The sequence below is a fragment of the Manacus candei genome, unplaced genomic scaffold (genome assembly GCF_025592945.1).
Source record: "Manacus candei isolate 608988 ecotype Guabito, Panama unplaced genomic scaffold, ASM2559294v1 h1tg000049l, whole genome shotgun sequence".
NCBI lineage: Eukaryota > Metazoa > Chordata > Aves > Passeriformes > Pipridae > Manacus > Manacus candei.
The window spans coordinates 1,326,041-1,349,485 of NW_026138097.1; the positions used below are offsets into that span (position 1 = coordinate 1,326,041).

Consider the following 23,445-nt stretch of genomic DNA (forward strand, 5'->3'; position numbering starts at 1 on the left):
TAAACCAGTGTGAGGAGCTTTGGTCTGGGTTTGATTTCTGTTTTTCAGGCACAGTTGGAGAATGAGGGTAGAGTATCAAAGCTATTCCTTTTCCTCTAATACTGATGACAGATGTATCATTTTGAAAACTAAGACAAAGTTTATGATAAACTTTCATGAAGTGAAAACAAATTTTTTACACATTTGTAAACAGAAACCAGAAGAAAAAGAAAGAAAAGAACGTTTAACTTTAAAAAAACCCCTGAGACTTCCCATATTCACAGCCTCCATCAAAAACTAGTGCCTGAGACGTGTTCAAAGAAGTTTGATTTAAAGGGATGTAATAAAAGAGGTTTGATGAAGTTTGATTTAAAGGGATGGAATAAATGATACATGTCTGAAGATTGCCTTATAAATGATTAAGCAATGCTAAAAACTTCAACTCAGAAATCAAATTCATGGGCAAATTTGCTGGATGGCATATTCCATTTTTGAAATTTATGATGGAGATAGATATCTGTTATTTTAGAATTGATCTCCACCTCAGAATAAGATCTTTTCTTCTGGCACCTGCTGGATTTTTTGTCGGCACACTCAAGTCTACTGTCAACTACTGACTTCTTATTTCTATAATGTCTACACCAAAAAGGTGACATCTCTAAACATATCTTCACTGTAAGCTTCCATTTGCATGCTTTGCCAAAGCTGATGGTCTTTTATTAGCACTTGCACAGAGGTAAATGGATTTTTAATGAATCAGTGCTCCTGGATTTTTTGATTTTAAAGGACTATCAAGTAGAGAATGTAATACTTTGCTGGGAGAACATTGTGAGCAGATGAACGTCTCAAATTGCTAAATAAATATCAAAGTGTTTGTTTTTAAAATAAATGCTTGGCAAGGCTAGACAGTTTGGTTTAATATTCAGAAGCACTGGCAAATTGTGAGGTATTCCTTTTCATAGTGGCATACTAACTAAAGCGTAACTGATGTTACGCTAAATGAATGGTTTAGCAAATGTCCTATCATGAGTGGTCAGCTCATGCTCAAGACTTTTTAAGCATGTGAAAACTAATTAAACCACAAAGATCTGAAAAAACAGTAATTCCATTTAATTGTATTTTCTATTTTGAAAGTCGTGGTCTCCCTTGAAGTGAATCACCCTCTCCAGTGGTCAGACTCTGTAGAGCTCTTACTTGGTCTCAGCTGTTGGCTCCTGCTGTGAAGCAGAAATATTCCCTTTCTGCAGGATACTGTTAGCCCTTAAGAGCTTGTTCCTTTCCCAGGTAGATGGAGGGGACTGCGAAATTCCCAGATTTAGATGGGGCCTGAAACAGGTGATGTCTGGAGGAAAAGAGGAAGCTTGAGACTACTGTGTGATGTGGCTGAAGGCCAGCTGGGAGTGTCTTTCTCCATCACTGGCTGCAGATCTGGTGCATCCAGAGCAGACACAGGGATGCCCTGGCAGCAGCTAGCAGGCAAGGGGAAGGTGTAATGAGCAGTGGGCAGGGCTGCAAGAGCCATAGCATGACTTAGGCAAGGGATGGGTTCAGCTCAGAAAGGGCAAGGAGGGGGAGGAGTGAAGTCGTTGCAGTTTTTGAGACTCTGCAGGGCACTGCGGGGAGTATAATGCCTGCACTTAGCTATCCCCTTGTAAAACCATGATAACCTAAAAAGCACTTCAATTGTATCCTCATCTGGGGCAAATTACATTACAAGCACTAACTTCAGAGGCACTGTTTTAGTTCATTCTGGCTGAACAGTCAGCAGAGGAGAGTTGTGGATGAAAGATATAAGTACAAATTATTACTATTTTTGTTTTACCATGACATGTATATGGTAATTCTTTATTAGATATGTTGCAGTTTCTTATAGCTGCTGATCACTGTTGTTTCTTATTTTAGCACAAATGAAAGATCTCTGCCTCTGAAAGACATGAGGCACAGCACTAATAAAATATCAAGCAGACGCAGTACAATAGCAAGCTCCTAAAAAGGAGATAAAGTAGATTGCATAAAATAATGTGTAGTAGCTTTTACGAATAAGTAGATGGCCATATCTAAATTTAAAATGATGAATTAAGAGCATGGATATTCATTGAAATATTGGAACAGAATGGACTAAGGCCTATTCTGGAGACGCAGCAGGAAGGAGCAAAACTCTATATTACGTGGGCCAAAGAGAATTGGTGCTGATGTTGTCTAGTTGAGGCAAATCTAAGCACAGATCAGGAGAAGGACTGTAGATGGAGATCTGATCACACACTCACAAAAGCAATAAAATGGCAGTTTTTAATACCATATTAAAATCTTGGCTAGCATGCACAGAAAGAAGGGAAACGCGCTCAGGTGTATGAGGAAAACATAATAGCAGATTCTAATCCAACTCTGACCTTGAGATGAGTTTAATTAGAGTTGGGCTCTTTTCCCGATTAATGTTAGACAAATAAACTGTAATACCCTGGTAAAAAATGGTCCTGGACACAAAGACATGAACAAGAATTAGGAAAGGCAGACCTATAATGGAGGCTTGTGGCCAACTGTGAATTATTAGTAAGTTACAGAGAATGTCAGGGACTGTAGGAGAAGTAGTTGTAAAGGAGGCATCAAACCCAAGACCTGCATGACCCTGTCTGTCAAGATCATTAGGATTCAGTCCTTTACTAAAGGGATTAAAAAGGTAGAAGCGGCAGTACTGTTAAAGGAAATTGTTCAGTATGCAGTGTGGAAGCTAATTCTCTCCTGCCCACTCTCAACCAGGATAGAAAATAATTAAATAAAGGAAATAAATTTAAGGTGATATATCTTCTTTCAGGACTGCAGACAGTCAGCATGACATGGTAAAATAGACCAGAAGAGGTAGAGATTTTCAGAGCAGGACATAAAATTTAGAAATGTAATATGTATTTATGTAAATGGTATCTGTATGATTGCCTTCTCTTTACCACTTCGGAAAGCCTAATCTCCCATTTTAAAGAAATTTAGCAGTCATAGGCCCCTGTACACACCAACAAAAGAATATCAAGGGATCTTGGACAAATTCAAATAAAGCCTACTGTTTCTCAGTCTAATGCTGTGAATGTCAATTTGAATTCTGCCAATAGAACTGACCTTTTAGTGCTTTTTTTTTTTTTCAGTCTTGATTTTTAGTTTTGCATCAAGTATCAACCTGGCAGAATTATGGTCAACAAAAGAAAAGTTGCCACATCATTTCTCTACTGTATTTTACATGTTTAGGTTTGACTGTATATATTAAAGCGTTGTGGGTTTGGGTTTGCTGGTATCCCAGATCTGAACCACTGTCTCATTGCTCACGGTTGAATTAATGATGTGAATGTCTAAGAAGCCATCAGATTCATAAATCACCAGAAATGAGAGGGATAACTCATAAAAGTCTTTTCCTTTTGTTTAGCAATTTATCATTTTGCTTGCACATTAATAAACAGAACTCCCCTGAGGTAAGCCACGGGAAGAAAGATTTTTCTTCTAATTTTCCTCAATCGTAGCCAGTAGATCACAAGTGAAGAGAGTGGGCTTGTCAGTGTGTTGGTGTCTCCCTCTACCCATCAGCGATAACAAATAAATGCGATGAAGTACCCTGGTGGATAATTGCTTGTGTTTACATAACAGGCACCAGGTTTCCAAGTCCGAGGTTGTCAGCCAGACCAAGCCGAAAGCGCACGTTGTCCATATCCCCCCTATCTGATCACAGCTTTGACCTTCAGACCATGATACGGACATCTCCAAATTCCTTGGTCACAATTCTCAATAACTCCCGTAGCAGTTCATCAGCCAGTGGTTCTTATGGCCACTTATCTGCAAGTGCAATAAGGTAAGAATAGTATTTTCTGCCTATATTGTATATTCTCATTTATGCATCATACACACACAAATGTGAATATGTACTCACATCTTTAAGTAACTTGTGGGGTTTTTTTGTGAATATGTGCATTTTGCAGTTTCTATAATGGTACATTAATCGGAGCTTAATTTAAACTATAAGATATTTTCTGTGTTCCTCAGAGAGGTAACCACAAGGGACTTTTTGACTTATTTTTGTCCAATACAGGTAATATTCCAACTCACCAGCAGTAACAGTGTGTGTATGTTTGCTCAGGAATCTGTTTTCAGAGAAGAAACTCTAGGGTAGGTTTGTGACTTAAGTCACTTGGGTTCTTCTGGATATAGATATGAGGGACAGTGAAATTTTCCTGCATTACAATCATCAGAGAGTAAAGACCAGATGTGGGGTACTGGTCAATTAAAATGTTTGACTAGAACTTATCTTTTTTTTTTTTTTTTTTTGCCAAAGACGTACTGTTATCATCCAGTATCATCAGAAATCCTGTGATTTTCACTTTGTTGCTTCACTTCTGTGTGCAAGAAAACAGTCAGAAATGGTGGTTCTGGAGGCAGAAGAGCAGAGCAGCAAGGGAAGAGGTGAAAGGTGAACTGAAGTTGTACAGAAAAGGGAAGAAAATAGGGCACAGGGAGAGGAAACAAAAGGAATATTGTAAAAAAAAAAGGAAGTGGAAAGAGTGGAAGAAAATTAAGAGAAGCAGCAGAAAAAATGAAGATGCAACTGCAGAACATTCTTGGTTTTGTGACATGGCTGTATGTTGACTGAGAAAAGCTCCTTTGGTATTCAAAAAAAAAAATCCCCCACCTCCCCAAAGTGTCAGAAAATGCTGGGTTTGCATTTATGACACTTAAAGAGTATTTCTGGGCACTGATTTAAAAACAACCTCCACCTTCAATTTGCAATGAGGCAAAGGATCAAGTCTTTACAGCAGTTTCTTGAGATGAGACACCCATTTTTGGCAAGGCTCAAAAATAACACCGAGGTCATGAGTTCGATCCCTTTTCGATCCCTGTATAGGCCATTCATATAAGAGTTGGACTCGATGGTCCTCCTGGGTCCCTTCCAACTCAGAATATTCTGTGAAATCTGTGAAATGCCTCTCCAGCAAAAATGAAACGCAACTTGAAAAACTGCTATGGGGACTTTCACTTTTGGAGAAAATGACGCATGGTGTGTTAGAAACCATGAACCTTCCAAACTGAGAGTGACAGCATTCTAAATATTGATATTAGTATAAGTACTGTTTTTTCTTTTTTTAAGCACTTCTTATAAATAGTCGTGCTTCATAGCTCTGATTTGACTGAGTACTGTGTAGTATTTCACAGGTATGATATCATAGCTCTGCAATACAACTCCACATTCTATGAAACCATGGTCCCAATTATGAAGCTCCGTAATGAGGAATATGAATAATGAAGAATATGTATGTCAATGGCTGGCAGCAGTTGGACCACATCTGTTAAATACATGTACAGTGTGGAGGTGTGCTATCTGCACTGCCAGTAAGATGGGATGCCACGTAATAACTAAACTCCTTTTCCATAGCTTGTAACCTTGGTAAAGCAAATAGTGCATGAAATTTGGCATAATCTCTTCAGTGGAGTAAGTCTTCTCTGCTTTCACTCTTCCAAAGCAAAGCTGGAATCAGATTAATAGTTTTGTTGAAGACAGTTGTGGAACTGGAGAAAGTTGTGGGCAAAGACTGAGTAAGAATGCTAAGGAGCAGCACAGGGAGTCTTGTGAACTGGTATCACTGAGCCTGTCGTTGACCAAAGCTTTCAGCCCTTCCTGGTCATACTTTCCAGGAATGCATAATTCAAAGTTTCACATGATTTAAATTAAGATTATTTTTTTCCTTTTTGATAAGAGTATTCCTATTCATCATGCAAAGTTGGAAATGTACATCTCCATTCCTCTCAATCAAAAGGAGGGAAAGTGAGAGAGCTACCTCTTTTTCCAGTTTTGCAACTCACCTCTGTTGGTGCCCTTTGACTTCTCCCATGTGAATCTGTCTATAAAAGAGTTACACCAAAATAAACAGTGACGTAAGGTATTAAACACAAGCCACATTTCATTGCTTTAATAAATTCCAAGACTAAATAGCAATGGGACTATCAGTAAAATCTAATTTATTGCAACTCACTGTCTTGTAAATAATGCATTCAGCACAAGAACTGCTGTACTGAATCAAACCGTAGGTTCATCCCATCTAATATCTTGTCTGAAAGAGTGATTCAAGTGTAGAAAAAAACTTTTCCTGCTGTAAAATCCCAGCTTCTGGTAACTTGCAGGTTAACCTCATAGGAGTTGCTGCAAGAAAATGGTACAGTTCAGCAGGCCTCTAGATGGAATTGCAAGACAGGAAGGATTTCTACTTTAGATAGTATTAGTAGCATTAACTGCTTAACATTACACAATCCTTCTACTTTTAGATATTGTTTCCAATCACTTTTAATTTAGTCCAAACAGTTTACACCTGGCAGCATTTTTCATGGCAGATACCTGTCTAATGCTGAGTATTTCCAAAAAGCATCAGCAAAGCTATTAATTTGTCAGAATGAAGTTAGGGAAGAAGAGATTTTCCAGTGTAAACTAAAAGAACTCTTGCTTACCTTCATACCGAGAAGCTGGAATTTGTCAGGAATATTGCCTAGACACTGTGGATCTGATCTTTGCTGTTCTTGAGAAATTGTCCCATTCAGCTAAGTGATAAGCCCTTAAGAGGTTTCTATTAACATGTGTTAAATGTACTAAGCATTCAACATGTTCCAGTCCAGGGCCACAGAGAGGGAGGAGAACCTTTCTCTGCAGCTGCAGCTCTGGTACCTCCTTGGAAAGCCTGTGGAGGCTCAGCTGTCTGCCCAGCCATAGTGGCCTTGTGAAATAGAAAGCAGTCTTCAGAGGAGACAGGAGTCAGCCTAGGAACTGTACAGGTTAAGCAAGCTGGCACAAAATGCTTTCATATAACTTGACATAGAATCGCAGTAGGAGAGAGAAAAAGCTGCAAAATAAAGCATGTTGAAGCCAGTCATTAGGAGAATGAAGGTACTGCCCCCTTGTGATTATGCTCTGATACCATCTTTCATTTCAGGGTTGCACAGGATTTGCAGGGCCCCTGCCTGCTTCAGTGCTCAGGCTGAACATCCTCTTTGGATCAGTGAGAGCTGCAGGACCCTGCCTCACCTGTTCTAGGCAGCTCTAAAAGAGGAGGGAGCCTCGTATCTGGTTGTTTGCTATCTGAAAAGCAGACTCTGCTCTTGCAACACAATCCCAACCTGATGCTGGGCAAAGTGATTTAGTCAGAAGTGACCACCAGCCTCATACAGTTTCTCTTGCGGAATCCCAGCCTACCACTCTTAATTCTGCAGAGGAGTTGAATTTCTCACAGGCATAGCTTGGAGATAATGACGGCTGTTTTGAACATTTCATGTGCTGTATCCTGTTAACTAGCCCAGGTCTTCATGCCTGAAATAGGGCAACTGTAACAAGTGACACTTTTTACCTCCATCTTTCTTTGATTCACGTTCCTGTGCAAAATAAATCCTTCCCCCTTACCTCAGAGGGAGGTTGAAAGCATTAATGTTTTGTGAAGCACTTAGATTATACAGTGATGAGCACAGTGGAGAACCTCAGGGGGGCGTCAGTAATTATTTATTCACTGATGGTTTAAATACAATGGAAGGAAGACCTATGGGCATTATTCCATGCAAGGAGAAGAAAAATACCAGAGGGCCTCTCGCTGAAGGCTACTGTGCATCTTGTGCACTGATTGAGTTATGAATCATGTAGGGGGGAAAAGGGGCACGTTGTTGAATAACGAAAAGCTGATCAGTCAGCACATGAAGGTGTGGGCGGGTTTAGTTCTGGTATGTTTGATTTTGTGGGCTCAGTGATCTTTTTGCAGAGATGCTACTTGAGTAAAGAAAGTGTCTCCAGGACCTCACTGGTCTTTGCCTTGGCTAAAAAAAGGATATCCTTGGCTAAAAGATTACATCCCATGCTTCACACAACTTTTCAATATAGAACCCTCTATATAAGCACTGTGGGATATTGAGGATGAAATCAGATGAAAAGAGCCATGTTTTGCTCTCTGTTTGTATGGAGCCAAGCACAGGAGGGCTCTGGTCCTTGACATGGGTACTACTGCAGTTCGAATAATAAATAATAGTAGTTTAGCACAATCCAGATAGAGCTTGACTTGGCGGGTGCTTTGTCATTGTCAGCTGGCAGTGTAGTGCTGTATCCTGACTACTGGCTGAGTACTTGAAAAGAAGATGTCGCTCCTGCTGACAGCTAATAGTGGATCTCCTTTAGCACACCAGGTAGAGCTTCTACTTTGTGCATTTGAAAACACCTGGTTTAGGTCTCAGCTGGGAGAGATTATGCAGAAAGGAGATGTATGCAATAGCATCAAATGAGGATAATCCTTCATTTGACATTTACTCATTTGGTTACCTGCTTCGGTCCTGCAGTGCAGTACCCCTGCTATTAATCTTTTGTCAAGATGTACTTAATGTTATATCTGCTACCTGTGACAATTATTAGACTTTGCACTTCAGTAGCACTTCTTTTTGAGTGACAGCATGGTCTGGAGTGAGTATAGAGGAGGTAATCACTCCCCATGATATTAAGAGTACTGATTCAAAATTTTTACAAAAGATTAGCTGGTCTTTAATAAACACAGGAGGTTGAGACTTCATGTTCTCTGTGATTTGAAATTCAGAACTTCTAGTGCCTTAGCAGTGCTGCAATACCGAATTTACAAAGTTAGTTTTCAGAAAATTAGCTGAATTCCCTGTCAGATACAAGGTGTTTAAATCAGTAGTCCCACCTACTACAAGGGACTTTTTTTGGCTCTAGGCAGATGTAAATGTGAATACAGCTTAGCTGTCTCATAATGTGAAAATTCAGTTTCATGTGAGCATGGGAGCCCTTTGGGATCTCCTCGAAGGTTTGAAAGAAACTGAGAAAGCACAGCAGCACTTCCCCCCCCCCCCCCTCTGCCCTGTTTTCCTGGTAGCATCAGAACAGGAAGGAGCAGTTAACATAGTGTGGTTAATTACAGCCAGACCCTGGCTGTTCTGGCTCCTCTCACTTTGCTCTGGACTGATCTGAAGCATCAGGGAATGGTAGTGAGGGTACTTTCACAAAAAGCACTAGAAAGGTTTGTAGGTTGAGCGTAGACAGCAGTGGATTAATATCGGTGAGGAAGACAAGAGTCTGTGTTTGTGAAAGCAGGTGTTGGATTCTCAATTATTTTCTCATCTCATATAAGCTCCTTCTATAGAGCGCTTGTGTAACGAATCAGTGCCCTCCTCTCTGAACTGTGCTATATCTAGAGACAAGTGACTAGGTATTAATTTCTCTACTTTTCCTTTGCAAACACAAAGAGAAAAACAAGAGAAAAATAGAGTATAAAGTTATCACAGAGAACAGTGAAAGTATCTTCAGCAGAGAGCCCAACAGGCTAATTAGGCACTTTATAAAAAAAAGGAAAGAGTATCCTTTTATCAGGTTTAAATTATCCAATTTTTGAATTTAACAGAATGTCTCATAGTTATAAGACAGGAAGCCCTCATGTTCTCAGTCTTCCTTCTTTATTCAATATTTCATATATTCTTATTATGTCTCCTTGATTCATCTCCTTTCTCAGGCCAATGGTTGTTTTCAGTCTGCTCTTATGAGTTCTCGCGTTGTCTTTTCTGCTGATGTTGTCTGAAAGAGTTTCCCTCTACTACCTGCAGTAATATTCCAGACGAGGATCAGCAATTCAAATGCACTATGATTTTCTGTTCTGTTTGCCGTTCCAGTCTTTTAAACATGTTTTTACCATAGCTTCATGTTGATCAAATTTTCATTCCTTCATTGAATTCTGCATTGAGACAAGCAAGTGCTTCTTGTCATTTTTCTCAGCTAATTTAGAACCAGGATATGAGTAGCTTTGACTCCCTTTCAGTATCGATATGCATCTTGCTATCAGTATTGCTCATTCATCTAGCATACTGGGCTCTAAAGATAACCACTTAGCTCTTTACCATGCTGCTCAAAATAATTTTGTCATATATGCAGATTTAATTTTTTCATTGCTTAACTCCATGCCCAGATTGCTGACAATTGCACTACGAAACAGAAGACCCCATTCGAGAATATGTATTTAACTTTTACTAAAACCCAACTACTTAATGCTTACCTTTGAATTAGACTGTTTTAGACTGTAAGTTTTAAGTGTGTATATTTCTGCATAAAAGGACACAATCAAATGCTGGTTAATGAAATTATTCTTGAAAAGGACATGTTTAGAGTAGAACAGGTAGAACACAATATACTCAGAGCAACATTTTGCAAGAAACTCCATATGATAGGATGTACATGATAAAGGGTTTGTTAATTATGCCAGCATTATAGGTGTTTTGTTTTATTATTGGGTTCTGCCTAAGTGAGATGCAAAGCTGACTTTGAGTGAAAGCTTTTCTTACATTAAAAGCTCTCTAATTAATTGCATGCAATATGTTGTAAATGAAGGCTAAGTTGTAGTTCAGACTGAGTTCAGTCCAGATGTAACCCCACCAAAACAGGTCCTACTATAACTAGACACATCACATATACAGGGCATTATTCTCCATGATCTTGTACTGTGTGGTTAATCTAAAGAAGGAAATATAGTGCACTATCATGCCATAATAGCTTCATTTTATACCTGCTTTCAAGAAGTGTGAATGACAGAGAAGTGCCACAAAGTGAATAAAAGTAAAATTCATCAGTAGTACAGAAAGTTACATCTCTATCAGTCTCTGTAGAAATGTAACTATGCAGCTGGAGAAAGTTCATATAGATTATAGGAGGGTGACATTCAGTGAGATTGTTTTGGAGATCACCTACATCTTGCATTAGAAGAATGTCTTCCACCAGAAATACACATGAATGGCAAGATTTCTGCCTTTGGAAAGTGTAAAATCTAAGAAGCTAAGCAGCATAAAGAATACAGACTACACAGGCACATATTGCATGCACATTTACAGGTACAGATTCACGTATATACAAGTGTGATTATGTATGTATGCCTGTAAATGTTTATGTCACAGATCTTGTATTTAAAAGTCAGTTTGAAGCAACTTGCTCCAGACTGGTTCAGTATTACTCAAGGAATTTAAAGTCGTTGGTCCTAAAGCAATGATAATTCCAGGTAAGTTCTCAACCTAAGAAAAGTGTGCTAGAGTTTAACATTTCATTAATTAGCACTTTCCATGTAATAAAATAATACCAGTTTTAGAAAGCGAAAAATGCGAAGTCATGAATTCAGTTCAAAATTATGTTTGCCAGAAGTGTCATGAGCTTGCATGGAGGGAGCAGAGAGGAATCATACAAGGTACCATTAATACAAAGTCCAGTTAGGATACTAAGGATTCCTGCACAGGAATGACCCAGCAAGAAAGACAAAGCTGACAGTGCTGTCTGAGCATAGAAGGTTAATCAGCATGGCTCTGTTGCTCTCAGTGAAACTATTCTATTTTAGTCTGTCATATAACAATGTATTCATGAAGAAAAATTTCACCTAGCCCAGCAGATAAAACAGAATAGATAATAAGGTAAGCTGAAGAGAAAGTACAAACCACAGACTCCGTTAATTTTAAACTGGTAATAGAAAATTAAAAAAAAAAAAGAGGCAATGATGTATGTGAATTAAATAGAATTGTAAAACCATGACTATTATCTGATGAAAACTGATTAAAACAATATATGCTATGCTTTATGAGATGCAGGATATGCCTTTTTACAAGTTTAGTTAGATGACTTGTCTCTAAGTTAGTGATTTTTAATGCAAGGTGTCAGCATTACAAACGCAGAGGGATATTTGTGAAACGTAGTCATTTTTGAGAAATTATTTCAAAGGATTTTAAGTCTCATACCTGCATTGAAGATCACACTGCATGTCTGGTTTCACAGTCACAGTTTGATATTGTTTTCCCCTGTACTTAATAACAAACCATAAAAACTACTGATGACTTGTCTGCATTGTCTTCTCAAAGTGTTTTCAGGGAAAAAGTAGAGGGAGAGGAACAGAATTTAAAGCACAACTTTTGTATTACTAAAAATGTTACATATATTGTGGGTAAAATGCTCCAAGCAAAAGTGCATTTTAAAGAGTTCCTTCCTGTAATGCCATTTGGTTTGCATTTTCTGTCTGAGATACATGAAACAGGGTTTCACAAATCTCTTCATGGCTGCAAGTTTGCTAAGTGCATTGTCACTCTTGTGTCCTGAGCAATTTGTCAGCATTCACTCTTGCAGGTTGTTTCTATCAGGAGTAGTAGATTGCAGAGTTGGAAACTTCTTTTTATTCACTTCTGTATGTTTACGAGAAACATACACCATTCCTGTTTCTGCCAACTCAAACAACAGGAGATGGTTTTTTTACATGATGTTACTAGATGCTTCTTCTGGGTGCTGTCTAAGGAGAACTTATTGGCTTGTTTTCTTCTACATCTCTGTTGCGGTCTAACTATGAGTTTGTACTGCTTTCCATATCTGACTGCATCTTGCACATATACATTGTTCCATCAAAAGATATATGTAAACTTCTGGGCGTGAAGTCAGCTTATGCAGACCCCCTGAGCAACCATGGCTCAACTCCCAACCACCCTTACATATGTCCCATGTTTTGAACAGTGGCTCCTACATGTCACTTTATCCTGGGATGAATGAAGCTGTTACATTAGTCCTTATTAAAAAAAAAAAAAGCATCTGAGCATGTGAGAAGCAGTATTTGATCACTGTAAACTTAATTATGACTTGTATTATGACTTAATTAATTTAAGATTACTATGCCTGTAGGACCCAGAGTTTAGGACAGCACTTAAGGGCTTGCTGAAGTGAGTCCTCCCCCAGAAGTGTTTAAGAGTTACTAGGGGTGCTTTCCTGAACAGTAGCTTGGTACATTTGTAAAACAGAAAAGATGCTTGTTTGCTCCTTAACAACATTCATAAACAATTATGAATAATTAATAAGGTCTTTGAAAATCGAAATAAAAAACTAAAGGTGCAATCCTGTCCTGGTCTAAGGAAAGGATAAAAATATCATTGAATTCGATGAATCTAGGTATTCTTCCACCATTCATTAGTAGTTTTCTGCACCCCGGTTTCTCAATTTCACTTGGCCACAGGCTTCATGCAACTCTTAAGGGAGACTGAGATAAAGTGGGGACATCTGTACCTAACTGAGCATATTATCCTTATACCTGATGATCAGCTTTATTGAACATGAAGCCAGTCTGTCTACAAATTGCATCTCCCTTTCTTGAACTGCGGTCCTTTTTGGAGGGATTTGTATCATTTGGTCTGTCTAATGCAAGTCCCTGATGACAAGAATGAATGCTGGAAGCTGCAGGGTGCCAAGGCTTTTCCACAAGTCCAGAAGGGCCTGCATGTCCCCTTGCAGTGCAGGGGGATCCTCCCTCATGAAGCAAGAGTTTGAACTGTGAATGCACCACGAGGACATCAAAGTCCCTTCAGGCCAAAGGGCCTGAATCCCTCTCCTGCACAGTGGTCTAGATGGAGCCAGTGTGTCTCACTATGCCACATGTTCCTGTACTGTGACCAGTTCTGCACTTTTTATTTCAAAAAGATGTTGGACAGTTGAGGGTACTGCAAGGAAGAGCAAAGAAAAGAATCAGAGGTCTGAAAATTTGCGTGGATGAGTTGTTTTTTCCAAACTGGACAGGAAGAGGGTATAGTAATAATTTCAAATATGCAAAAGAGAAAAGAGAGGAAGAGCCTGGGAAGGGGAAGGTGAATAATGAATGCTGGGTAGAATAACAAAGTGCTCGGTCTTGAACTGACAGAGGAAAGATTTAGGATAGAGGATAGGAAAGAAATTTTTAATAAAATAAATATAATGCGGTTCTATATGAGTAAATAAGGATATCCTAAAGAAAGAAATCTATCCTTTTGAAATTTGAAAATCAAGAGAAAAAAGTTAATACATCAGAAATATCCCACTGGGTCCAACTAGGTGTGTTAGATACTCTAGTTAGTGTGTCTAGTTTTCTAACTTTTGTTCTCTCTGTGCTTTCCCAAAATGAATAATCACTAGATTAGCAACCTCAAAGTATACATTCTCACTTGTTCATTTTAGTATTTCTTTATGGACCTGTTGTCTTTGGATTTGTCTAGTCCCGTATGAACCTGCTTGCTATGTCTGCAGCTACTCCAGAAGTCCACAAATGCTTTTTTTAACTCTCTTTTAAGTTGTTCTCCTCTGTCTTTCATTAAAAGCTTCCTAGTTTACACGCTTGAAAAGGTCTTTTGCTAAAACCATGCAAAGCAGAACCAGAGAGGGGAAAGGGCTCAGATACTTTTGCAAGACTTACATGCATCAGATCCTGCAGATCTGATATGAGGAGGGTACCTTCACAGTTTTTATGAAGAAAACAGAATTATTGGGATATAATGAAACAGTCCTTGCAGTATTCGCAAAATTGGAGTCTCCTCAGTAATTTCGCATCAGCCTGTCTCCTTAGGCACACCTATGCAATGTATAGGAAAGAAGGAATTTTTCCTAACTTGAATTCACAGATGTTTTGTGGTAAATTCCACAGCTGTGACCGGAAACTGGATGACCTTGTTAGTAGGACAGCCACAAAGTAGCCACGAAGTTTGGTTTTGATTATAATGTCTGTTTTTCTTCTTCTTGAAGTCTGTTCCTAAAATTTGATGTGCTCATGTAATTGCAATGTAGTTCACTGCCCTGCTTTACTTCTGGTGAAGGGAGTTTGAGACTTCACAGATGAGGAGAAGAGAAAGAGAGAGAGATGGACAGACTGACAGGCAGACACAGAAGCCCACAGTATGATAAAATAAATGATATCACTGATGAGCTTTTCTGTCAGTGTATATGAGTTATTGAATGCTTAAGCAGAAATGTTCCATGTTTTTTCTAACCCTTATCCCCCATAAAACTCAACAACTAAAAGGATAACTGGCATGTAGTTTATTAGTGGCCTTAAAGGCTTTCATCTTCTTTTCCTTTTCTACTTTGTTTAAAAAACCCTTCTGTAACACAAATATAAATCATATTCCCTCCAGTGGTGTAAATTTTCATTTCTTCGTAGGTAGACGGAAGGGAAAGATTTGTAATTCACTTACATCTCTGTGAATCCAAAAGTTTTTGGAAGTGACTGGTGTTTTGGAAAACGTGAATGGTTGGGGCAGGCATCTTGCATTCTTCTGGTATCCGGATGCTGGAATTCTTGAGCACTCCTTGTCTAAAATGCAGCCTTTTTAATGTGTGTTAAAAGAAACATGACTCACACTGAGGCCTCTGGAACTACTCATTGTTTTTGAAAAACCTGGTTGTTGGTTTTTGTAGTTCTGGACTCTCAAAAATACTACTTTCAGGTCTTATTTTACTGCCTCAGGGAATGAATTTTAGGCAGTCACTGAGTGACACTGTTGCTGTCTTGTTGCATGTTTCTAAGTAGACATGGCTGGAACAACTGGGCAAGGCTGGCTTGTGCCACTGTCCACCCTTCCTGTTGGTGCTGGCCTCCTGGATAGAATGCAATGTGAGTTTGATGGGACCAGCAAGAGGACATATGGCTGCTAGTCAAGGAAGAGGGATCACATGGGGTCTGAGGGGACACTCTGGGCTATGGAGTTTCTTCATCTGTCCTGTATTCAAGAGTTATTGAACAAAGTGCAGTGAAAAACTTTCGGAAGGAGGGCAGCAATCCAAGCCTTCCCTTCCCAAAAGAGTGCGTCATGCCAACAATGTTGAGGGCTTTGATTTATTTTTCTTCTTTTTGACCCTCAACATACCTTTATTGTATGGTTTCTGAAAGGCAGAGAAAGACCTACCACCTTCTGTTCTCTTCAGAACTTTCTGATCTGTTCAAATCAGAAAAATCGTCCAGGCTGCCCTGCGACAGCATCTTGCATGAGAGTGACATTAAACCCAGCCAGGTCAACTTGCCTTATGAGGAGCTCTCCAGAAACAGCTGGAGAGAATTTTTATTTGAAGACAGCTATCTGAGCTATTTAAGAAATCACCCTGATGTCTGAACCATTGTCACCATTTCTGAGTACTCCCCTTAGCTGTTCTGGCTATTCCTCTGCTCCCTCACAATCACCTTTTCTTTTCATTCTAAGGTGTTTGAAGTTTGGAGGTAGAGGAAATGAAGTGCATGTTGCCAGGCTCTGTAGGAAAATCCTAGTACCTTAGACTCAAGCCTTGCTGATGAGCAGAGAGCAAAGGAAAGATACTAAAGAAATAAAGATTCCTCCTTCCCCTGGCACACCTGTCCAGCTGTATCTTAACGTATCTGCTGTTAGTGGACTGTTTTCCAGTAACAGACGTGAGCTAAGATGATGTCTGTCTCCTGTTCTTTACCCTACAAGTTTGTCAATGCCTGGTTTAGCATCCTCCTTCTGGAGGCTTATACAGTGCAAAGACAGATGTAGATAATAGGGACATCTCTATGAGGTAAAATCTGTCCTTTTGATGGAGGCCATTTTAATTTATATAGGGAGGGGAATACCAAATACACTTACTCAACATTTAAGCACTGGACTGGTTGAGTCGTACATTTGTCTTTTTACCATGTAGGGTCTGAAGAACATTACCAAAGTTTTGAACTTGAACTTGCAAAGCTAGTTATTGCTGTGCATGGTCAAATGTCTAGAAAGGAAAAAAAACAAACCCAACCTGTATTTCCAGGGCTACTATGTGCTTGGAACTGCCAATGAAACCAGTCGAGTTATTTTTTGCTTTTAAACTGATTCAGTTGAAGGGTGAAATTGTCCTAGGCTTTAACCAGTCACAGAGAAATAAAGTACCTCATCCAAACTGTTTCTGTGTTGTGTTTGTTGATCTTGGTGAATTTGATAACATCTTCAGGATGGTGCCGTCTAGTGTTTGAAGTACGAGGTGGACTCAGAGTGTGTGTATGGAAGCAAAAAATGCCAGGGTGTAGTAAGGCTCAGATATGGCAGTGTAATTGTGTGTTTTTTAATGAACAGACCAGAGTAGTTACACTTAGTAATGTTTGTTCACTAAAAAGGAAAAGGGGTGTTAAATCATTATGTTCTTTGATGAATGGCTTGTACACTGAAGAATAAATTGAACAAACTGGCATAGAGCTCAGTGAACATGAAATCAGCTATTAGAAAAAAGCTTGTGAACAAATTCTGAGCCTGATATGCATCTTTTGATTAATGTCCTATTAATCATCCATAGTGGCTACCTTAGCTAAGTCGTGCTGTAATCATTCATGGTTGCTTACAGGAACACTAGCAGGGACTATAGAGCTGCAGTAACTGAATATTATTACTGATTTCTCCCTAACTCTTGCTGTGAACAATTACTGTTTTCACTACATTTCTGCCTCCCTTTATTAGAAAGAATACAATGCAAAATGAAAAAAGAGTTCCTCAAAGACGAGTAAAATTCTCCCAGGGTATTCTTAATGATATTCTGTCCTAAATGGGTAAACTATTGTAATGCAGAGTTCTCACCAGGAATAATAGTAATCTAATCACATTGAAGCTGTCTTTGTATGGATTATAGTCAAACAGACAAAATGTATAGTCATATTAATGAACACAGAATTTCTGTAGAATTATTACTTAAAATGTTTGAAATTATTTTAGCTTTTTGTATCACGATATTTTCAGTTAATGCACTTAACAGCAACAGCAATTAAGAATCCATACTGTAAATTTGGATTCAATCCACCCTTTTGTTATTAGAAAAAGCCTTGATTCTGGAAATGTATACTGCTCGCACCACTCTCTTTTAAGACCTGTTTTCAATTAACATTGCTCTTTTGAACTGTGGTAGTTCGGTGTGGGTTTTTTTTAATCAATGAATATTTGTTATATTTTTCTTTTTTTCTTTATGACTGGAAGTTATTGCCAAATGTTTACAGGAGGATCTCATATTCCTGTGTGTGAAAATTTAGTCCCACACCATTTATTTCTCAAATGTGACACAAAGAATGCTTTGGCACTACCCACAAAATAGGTCCTTAGGTGGCAGCATAATTTCCTCCAAAGTCACTGTGGTCTCGGAAATACAGTGAAGTAATGAAGTGATGACAGGTATTAACATGCATAATGGGCTTTAATAGACATTTAATGTTGTTTAACTGGAAGAAGGAGAAGTGCTTTCCCCTTGGAATATTTCTACATTGAAAGTCATTGATCACCAATTTCAGAGGGGAAAGGTTAATCCATCAGTTTCTGTAACCAAACAGCACTGATGGAAATTCTTTAGGTGACATTCTGGATGAACTGAGCTTTCCATCTTTGCAAACAAATGAGTGATATGACAAGCATGGTGTTCAGAACACATTTAACCAATTGATTTTCTCTCCTCTTGTAATAAGATCTAGAGACATATGAAAGAGCGTAGCATGAGCCAAGATTAAAGGAACTGCTTCATACACGTGAACATAGGGGAACTGCATTATCAATAAAAGTACTATAAAGCGTGTAGGCACCCATTCTTTTTCTTTATATAAAGTTTGTTATTGCAATAAATAGCTGTTATTGAACTGCTTGCCTTTTATTTCAGTTTTTCTGAATTTTATTTCAGTCTACTTTCCGTGGTTTCCTGGTAGATGTTAGAAAAAATGTTATGTTTTGTTATGGTATCATTTTTGTACTCACTACTAAATCCAGCGCAACTCTGGATTTAAAACCAGAATTTATCATCCTTTGGGGCACAAAGAAAGTTCTGAGGGGGAGGGAGGGACCTGACTTCAAGTAGTTTAAAGATATCAAATATAATTAAAGGTTTGATCTGTATGGCTCCTTACTGTAATGACCCTCATGTTTTTCCTCCCTCTTCCCTCCTTTTTCTCCCAAATTCAGCCCTGCTCTGAGTTTCACATACCCTCCTACACCAGTATCCCTCCAGCAAATGCATCAGCAAATTATAAGTCGTCAGCAAACCCTAGGTTCAGCCTTTGGACACAGCCCTCCACTCATCCATCCTGCTCCAACTTTTCCTACCCAGAGGCCTATCCCTGGCATCCCCAGTGTCCTGAACCCTGTCCAGGTCAGCTCTGGACCTTCTGAGTCCACACAGGTGAGAGGCAACAAAAGAAACCTTTACACCCCACTCATTTAAAAATTAAATAAGTGGCATTGTCTCAATGGCAATTAATCACCACTGTCACTGAGACCTTTCGATAACAGTTTTCTTGCAGCTATAGTGTTTGCAGTCACTTTATTATAAATCACAGGAGTGTATGCACAGTTCCTGATTGGTAGTGTGCTCTTTAGTCCTCATAAATATTTCAAGGTGCTGCAGCATCTTCTTGATCCAAGCTGTCTCTCCTGGGCCTTACACAGGAACTTAACAGAGGTGAGAAGTAACAAAAAGGGGCAAAACACATCAAAACACTAACCTTTTAAAGATTAACAACTTCACCTTCAAATCAGGCTGACTGTAATATAGGCAGCCCTCCTGGTACAGGTGTGAGTAACTTGAAGTGAGTAACTCTGTGATTAAGAGAGTAACTCAAAGATGATGAAAAGGATCAAAGGGGTTTTTTTCTCTGGTTTGTGCAAAATTGCATTTACTGTGTTTAAATTAATCATTTCAATAAACCAAGGTGTATTCTCAAAAGCTGGGGACGAGCAGCTGTGAATCAGGCCCATAAGGTGGTGTTTATCACAGTTTGTGATTTGCCTGTTATTAACTGGTGCTGTTTGTTTCCAGATGACCTGGGATTGGTTATTTATCAGTCTTGGAGCTGTTTATCTCATGGCTAGCTTTTACAAATGTAGAAGCAGAACATGCTGCTGTAGGAAGCATATTGATTTTTTTGTGGGGTCCATGCAAGTTCAGATATCTCTAAAAGATTTCTGGATTCCTACGAGATTCCATTTGCAGGTGTAGATAATAGTGTTCAGTCTAGCACAGCAAGAGAAACACAAGATTCTGGCCTGCTTATGTCAGCTATTTTGCTATTGACTTGGGAGAATCCAGGCCTTCACCTAGGATTTTTTGTCTGAGTCTCACATTAGTGTACAGTTTTTCTTTCTATCCACATAGTAATGGGAAACGTAGTAGAAGAGCTGAGATCTTGTGTGCAGATGTTAAGTGCAAAACCTTTCCTGTAAGTGTGAAAAAATGAATTTTTCTCTTATGTTATTTGAGTACAGTGATTCTGGTTTTCAAAGTTGCCTTTCCAAAGTTGTCATTATGTGGAAAATCAAGTTCTTCCCACCCTTCCATGGCCTGACAAAGCCAGCATTAGTTTGTAGCAAGGAATATATCAAATGGCCCCCTTCCTGTTCCCTCCCTGCTCTGTTACAAGGTTGAGCAATGCACCTCTTCCCCAAGTTAATGCTATGTAATTGAAGTACAATTGTAATTGCATATTCCATGTAACTAACAGTGTAGCTTCTCCAAATAAAGTTGCTGAGCGGATGCTGCATATTTTTGTTTGGAGCTTGTTACACTCCAGATTTTAAGCCATAACTTACCCAGAGTGGTTACATTTTATTTAAGACTTTTTAAAAGCCTTTTGGTTTGTTATAACCTTGAATTCGCATCTGGAGAAAGAGTCACACACTCTTCTCTAAGAGAAATTCTTTTAATTTAGTGAGAAAAATAAGACATTTTGGCAAAAGGTTTTATAGGAGTAAAATACAATCAAGAAAAAATATTTCACTAAAACACCCAGCACAAAGACCCATTCCACTGAAAACACTCACTACAAACAATCAATATATCAGCTTTAGTGAAACACTATTCATTGGTTTTAAGTTACCCACAAGAGACGGAAAAGAGTAAAAGAAGAAAACAGGCTAAAAGGGTAAAGAAAGAGAAGGAGAGAGAGGACAGGAAAAATCTGATGGTTCACGTGGTGCAGGCAGCAGGAGAAAAGAGAGAGACAGAGCTCACATGGAGTCTCGTGTATTTACAGAGTTCAGTTTTCCTTCCCAGGCAGGATATCCAGTCAGTGCCTTCCAGGCCAGAGTGAGGTGTGCTGCAGGCAGTCACAGGCTCCGGGGGCTTGGTGTGGGTGGGTTACCAGGCAGGTCTGCCTTCACTGACAGCCCGGCTGCAGGGCCTTCAGTGATGCCGTGGGCTCATGTGGGCTGCAGGACCTCCCAGCTCTGCCCTGTGCCCTCAGCAGGCCTGATGTACAGGCCTTACCATGGACCTGCAGGTCTGGGCCCAGCCCTTCCCCACACGCACACACACACTGACAGTGAGTTGGTTCTGACCCATATCAATAATTCAGTGCGATTTGGATACAGTATCTCATAGAGCTACATATCTATTACAGTCTAATTTTGTCTTTTTTTGGGGAAAAAAAATCCCCAACTGCCTTCAGCAGAATAAACCCACAAGTGAATCTGCAGTGAGCAGCACAGGAGATCCCATGCACAACAAGCGCTCCAAGATAAAGCCTGATGAGGACCTCCCCAGCCCGGGAGCAGGAAGCATGCAGGTATGGCAGTCAGGTTGTAGTCATAAGCTTTTCGTCTCACTGCTGGAGGGAAAAGGCACCTTGTCTGTAGCACATTTTCAGGCTCCCTGCACTCACACGGCCCTTCATCTAGTGCACACACGGGCAGCCTCAGCTCACAGTAGCGAGGACTAAGTGCGAGGGGCTGCTGGGGTACAGCGTCTGCTGCAGAATGGGGGTAGGGAGGAAGGAGGCTGATAGAGGCACCTCTCATCAGCCAGAGCATGCTCAACCCTCTATTTGTCTTGGAAAAGTGAACAAGAGACAGGTTTTTATTGAGGATATGTGTTCTGTTCAGCAAAAATACTTAAGGCCACCTTGACTTTTACCGGGTCTTAGCACTGTACCGCACTGAGGCCCCACTGTCGGGCTCCAGTCTCATTTGCTATACTTTCTATACCAGTAATGCCACTGGTTTTAGTAGAGTGACTCTTGATTTACAGTGACCCAGGGGAGATTAGAATCAGAGCCTCAGTCTTGTGAGTGAATACATGAAAACAAAGCAGAGGTCTGCCTAAATCCTTCAGCAGGTTCAAAATGGAAAAATAACAGAAGTGCATAATCTGAACCAAATGTTTACACTAATATCTGACTCTTACTCTCAGCAAGTAACAAGCTAAGGAGAATGAGGGACCCTAAGGAACTGAAGGTGGGAAGTCAAAACCCAAAATTAAATACTTCTTTCCCCTGCTCACTCCTTCTATTCACATGTTATGGGCAAGAACAGACTAACAAGTAGCTTGAAAATTACCAGTCTGCTCATGGAAGAGTTTTAGTGTGCAAACCTGTCATTGTTTTAACGGTGGAAACACACTTTGGATTACTGGTGATCTGATTTGTGTTTAATCCTAGTACTAAAATCAAATTTCAATTAATTCAACTATATTGAATAGTCTTTTTTTCATTAGTGGTGCCACTGAATCAAGAGAGGCAGATGTACAAATAACAAGCTGCTTAAATTAAAGTGTGAGGGAAGCCAAGCCTTTATGATTTATTTTTAATTGGAATGTAAAGGGATTTCTGTTTTAGAAATTCTCTGCATTGAGTACTTCTGGGAATGAAAAATTTATTTTACATGTATAGTTTACAAATGGCTTCTGGCTTGTCAGGCCTGCTTTGGGCTTCTGTATTTTGCAGAATGGAGTAACATAGTGAACTGAGAGTAAAATAATATCCCTCACACCCCTGCCTATCATCTTTCTCTTAATGCTGAAGTAATTAACTTTTCTTTATCCTCAGTTTCAGACTTTCCTCTCTCTTCTTCTCACCTCTGTTTTTTTCCTCTCTCCAGGAACAGCCAGAAGGAATGACCCTGGTGAAAGAGGAAGGGGACAAAGATGAAAGCAAACAGGAGCCTGAAGTGGTCTATGAGACAAACTGCCACTGGGAAGGCTGTTCTCGGGAGTTTGACACACAGGAACAGCTAGTGCATGTAAGTTAATGGTATTCAGGAACTAGGTTTTAAAACTATGTGACCTTTTTCATGGGGGTCAGGTTCTCTGACCCTGTGCTGAGTCAAGTTTCTTAGCTAACAGCACTGCAAACTGGAGAGGGGTTTATGAGTTTCTGAGAATAAAGAAAACTCAGAGCCACAGTGCTTGACCTGTTCAGTCAGCTAAAGCTTAGTGTAAAATTCAATAAAGTCTTCAACAGAGATTGTAATGGCTCTGATCCTGTAAGCCAGCAAACGCTATTTTGAGTTAGAGACTTTGATAGTTATTGAGTAATAGTAAGCTGGACATGAATGATTATTAACCTTTAGCCAAGTTTGATTTTTTTCTCCCCAAAGGGGTTGTAACAGTAGAAATGGGTGAGGGGAATGCTTTCCCTTCCCTAAGGGGGGGGTTTGCTATCAATTTACTGTTGTCTGTAAACTGAAGTGGATTATTTGGCTAAATACATGGATACGGAATTACATCAATCTTTTTAGCAAAAGCAAACTGTATGATCTTTTATTGTGCTACAACAAATATTAGTTGTATCTGCCTTGCTTTTTATTCCTCTCTGACACTCTCTAAAACAAATGATTTCTACTCTTTTGTAGCATTCTAAGCTAGAAAATGAGCAAACAAAATCTGGAATATAACCTGGCAAGTACAATCCCCCCACATTTCCAACCTCCTTA

The 23,445-nt window shown here is 39.4% G+C and overlaps 1 protein-coding gene across 2 annotated transcripts in view; it reads left to right on the plus strand.

Annotated features, from left to right (window-relative positions):
• Window positions 1-23,445, plus strand: part of GLI3 (GLI family zinc finger 3) — a 210,237-nt gene that overhangs the window by 147,110 nt on the left and 39,682 nt on the right. Inside the window, exons 7-10 of one of the 2 annotated variants that reach the window (XM_051798690.1) lie at window positions 3,607-3,808; window positions 18,706-18,922; window positions 21,189-21,302; window positions 22,612-22,752. In XM_051798690.1, coding sequence (XP_051654650.1) covers window positions 3,607-3,808; window positions 18,706-18,922; window positions 21,189-21,302; window positions 22,612-22,752 — 674 coding nt within the window. Of the gene's footprint in view, window positions 1-3,606; window positions 3,809-18,705; window positions 18,923-21,185; window positions 21,303-22,611; window positions 22,753-23,445 lie in introns of both variants that reach the window. The other variant, XM_051798689.1, reaches the window with a different exon arrangement.